Raw genomic sequence first — 2,645 nt, 5'->3', positions numbered from 1 at the left:
TCGTTGTAGTCCCTACCAGCCGTTTCTGTAGGCATTAAACTGCCAGAATTTTAAAAGACGACATCTCCGTTTGCATTGAACTTTCAGCTTCGTAAATTTGCAGATATTGTTTATGCTCAAACAGCAACATTACACACTAACTAACGTTAAAAAAGTGAAATTGCAATCAACCACCCCTTTAACATCTTATACCTTCTATATTTTTTTAATCTCTTCCATGGCAACACAGTGTTTATTTTTTTCAAAGGACACTGGTTTAGGTGTCACTTTCACTTAGATGGCGAGGACTAAATGTGAGCTGTGGGTGGGATAAAAATTAGAAATATCTAGGATTAGAGGGATGATCCGCTACAGTGCTTTCATATGCGAATATGCGTTTATAAAAACAATGGAATATTCAAATAAAATCAGAATGGCAAAATCTTGGGTGCTTCCTTAGGATTGCTGGATGGCATTGCCCTTGGCTATACGGCCAATTAGAGGCAGGGCTCTGAGTTCCGCACGGAAGCTGTGATTGAGCCAGCAGTATATAAAGGGGTTGTAGCAGGTAGAGCTCATGGCCAGCCAGTGAAAGGTGAAGTACAGGGCATTGTTAGCCTGGATCACTTTACTTGACAGCAGCACAACGTAACAGTTTAGAGGAAACCAGCAGACTGCAAACACGGCCACCACTGCGATTAACATTTTCAAAGTCGTCTTCTTCCTTCTGCGATGAGCGGCCGACTGAGCCAGCGTGACATCACCAACAGCGTTCCGGAACCAAACCTTCTTGGCCACCACAAGGTACGATAAGGAGATAATGGCTAAAGGTAATACATAGAGCAGGACGAACGTGGCAAGATCCAGATACTTCCAAAAGAGATCGGAGGGATGAGGAAAGCTGGGTAGACATACCATCCGTACTCTGTTATTGCTAAAAGAGACAAGAAGAGACATCTTTTAAAAATGAAAATTTGCTGAACATTTTCTCTCCCTCAGGATTTCCAAGATAATTTTGTTTCTCCATCGAACCAGATTTTAGGATTATATCGCTTGATTCTCACCAATGGATTCTCTGAATGAGAGTCCAAACAGCTGATAAAAACATCACAGTAATCCACATGACTCCAGTCCTTCAATTAATGTCTTGTGAAGTAAAAGGCTGCATGTTTGTAAGACACAAATTTATCATTAAGGAGTTTTAACCTCTGGCCAAAATACCAGTTCATAATCTATAATACTTCCTCCAGTGAAAAAGTCCCTCCACTGTTGTCCTCACACATCAAAATCCACCAACATACAGTATTTGTTTAGAACTGTTTTGGCCTGTGCATAATTGATGGACTCGAGTTGTTTGGATTACTTTATGGATTATTGTGATGTTTTTAATCAGCTTGGACTCTCATTCTGCATTCACTGCAGAGGATCCATTGGTGAACAAGTGATATTATGCTAAATTTGCGATGAAGAAAAAAAAAATGACATATTGGATGGCCTGAAGTTGAGTACATTTACAGCTAATTTTCATTTTAGGGTGGAAAAGCATGAGTTTTTTATTTTTTTTATTGAATTTTTCATTTAATTGCATTTTCAAGCTCACAACTAAAAGGTACAGTTGGGGGTGACAGATTAAATACAATGGGAGGCTTCACTAGACACAAAACTTATCTCACTGAAGTGTTTATATATCTCTCTATTCAGGACTGACTGCAAACACTTCCAATGATAGGAAGGTATCCTTGCTTGAATGCTGCTTTTTCAACATTTTAGAATTTAATTGAGTTTCTTGTGCCCCTGCACAGAGAACAAAATGTTCTCATGATGGCATTATAACAATCATTATTTACATCCATTTAAATTGTCACAATAATATTTAAATCATGACAACTCTCAGAAGATTTTAGCATAGTGATGGATATGACAATGTTAATGTATTTGGTCTTGGCGGAATAGATCTGCTACGCTGCTGCTGCTGAATTGCTGCTGCTGTTGGTAATTGCTGTAGTTGTAGATTATTGCTGCTGCTGCAAGCAAGTACAGGAGCTTGCTACTGCCAATGCATATGGTGATACGGTGCAGTGAGTATTTAAGACATACTGCTGCTGCACAAATAGCATATAAAATAACCCGTAGCAGGTCTATACAGTTGGAGCTGGGGAAGGTGGAGGGTTTCAGAGAAACTCTGAAAGCGTGCTGCAGGAATCTCAAGTGAATGCTAGCCAGTCATATAAACAGAGGCGGACTTAACCATTAGGCAAAGGTAGGCGACCGCCTTGGGCCCCCAAAAGCCAAGGGCCCCCTAAAATGCTTTTTATATGCGAGATGCGCATTCAGTGCTGACCCACAAGTGGTTGCTCTGGTGTTCATTATCACGACAACCGTCTGTGTGTCCGCGTTGAACGTGCTTCTTAGCAAAAGTAGGGGGCGATGTAGAAAATGGGGACGGAAACCCGGAATCTATTCATAAAAACGGAATTTACTGTGTAACGCGGAATGTGACGGAATGTGATGGAATGAACGGCGCTGACGCGCGTTTCGTTTGCTAGTTTGCTATTTAAGCACGCGCAACGCTCGCGGTTGTCGTCTGTAGTAGCTAATAGTATTTTTGCCATTTAGTATTCACTTACACTAGTCCATATCGCGGTTTGATTGAAGCGTACTGAATT

At 40.8% G+C, this 2,645-nt stretch overlaps 1 protein-coding gene across 1 annotated transcript in view; it reads right to left on the bottom strand.

The window, feature by feature from the left end:
* Positions 1 to 286: 286 nt before the first annotated feature.
* The window catches only part of LOC107672928 (probable G-protein coupled receptor 83), a 5,492-nt gene continuing 3,133 nt past the window's right edge, over positions 287 to 2,645 (bottom strand). Inside the window, exon 4 of the mRNA XM_016466312.1 lies at positions 287 to 913. Within this exon, the coding sequence (XP_016321798.1) occupies positions 436 to 913 (478 nt within the window). The 3' untranslated portion in view covers positions 287 to 435. The remainder of the gene's footprint in view (positions 914 to 2,645) is intronic.

The sequence above is a fragment of the Sinocyclocheilus anshuiensis genome, unplaced genomic scaffold (assembly GCF_001515605.1).
Source record: "Sinocyclocheilus anshuiensis isolate Anshui unplaced genomic scaffold, SAMN03320099.WGS_v1.1 scaffold681, whole genome shotgun sequence".
In the NCBI taxonomy this organism is placed as follows: Eukaryota; Metazoa; Chordata; class Actinopteri; order Cypriniformes; family Cyprinidae; genus Sinocyclocheilus; species Sinocyclocheilus anshuiensis.
This window is presented reverse-complemented; position numbering and strand designations above follow the sequence as displayed.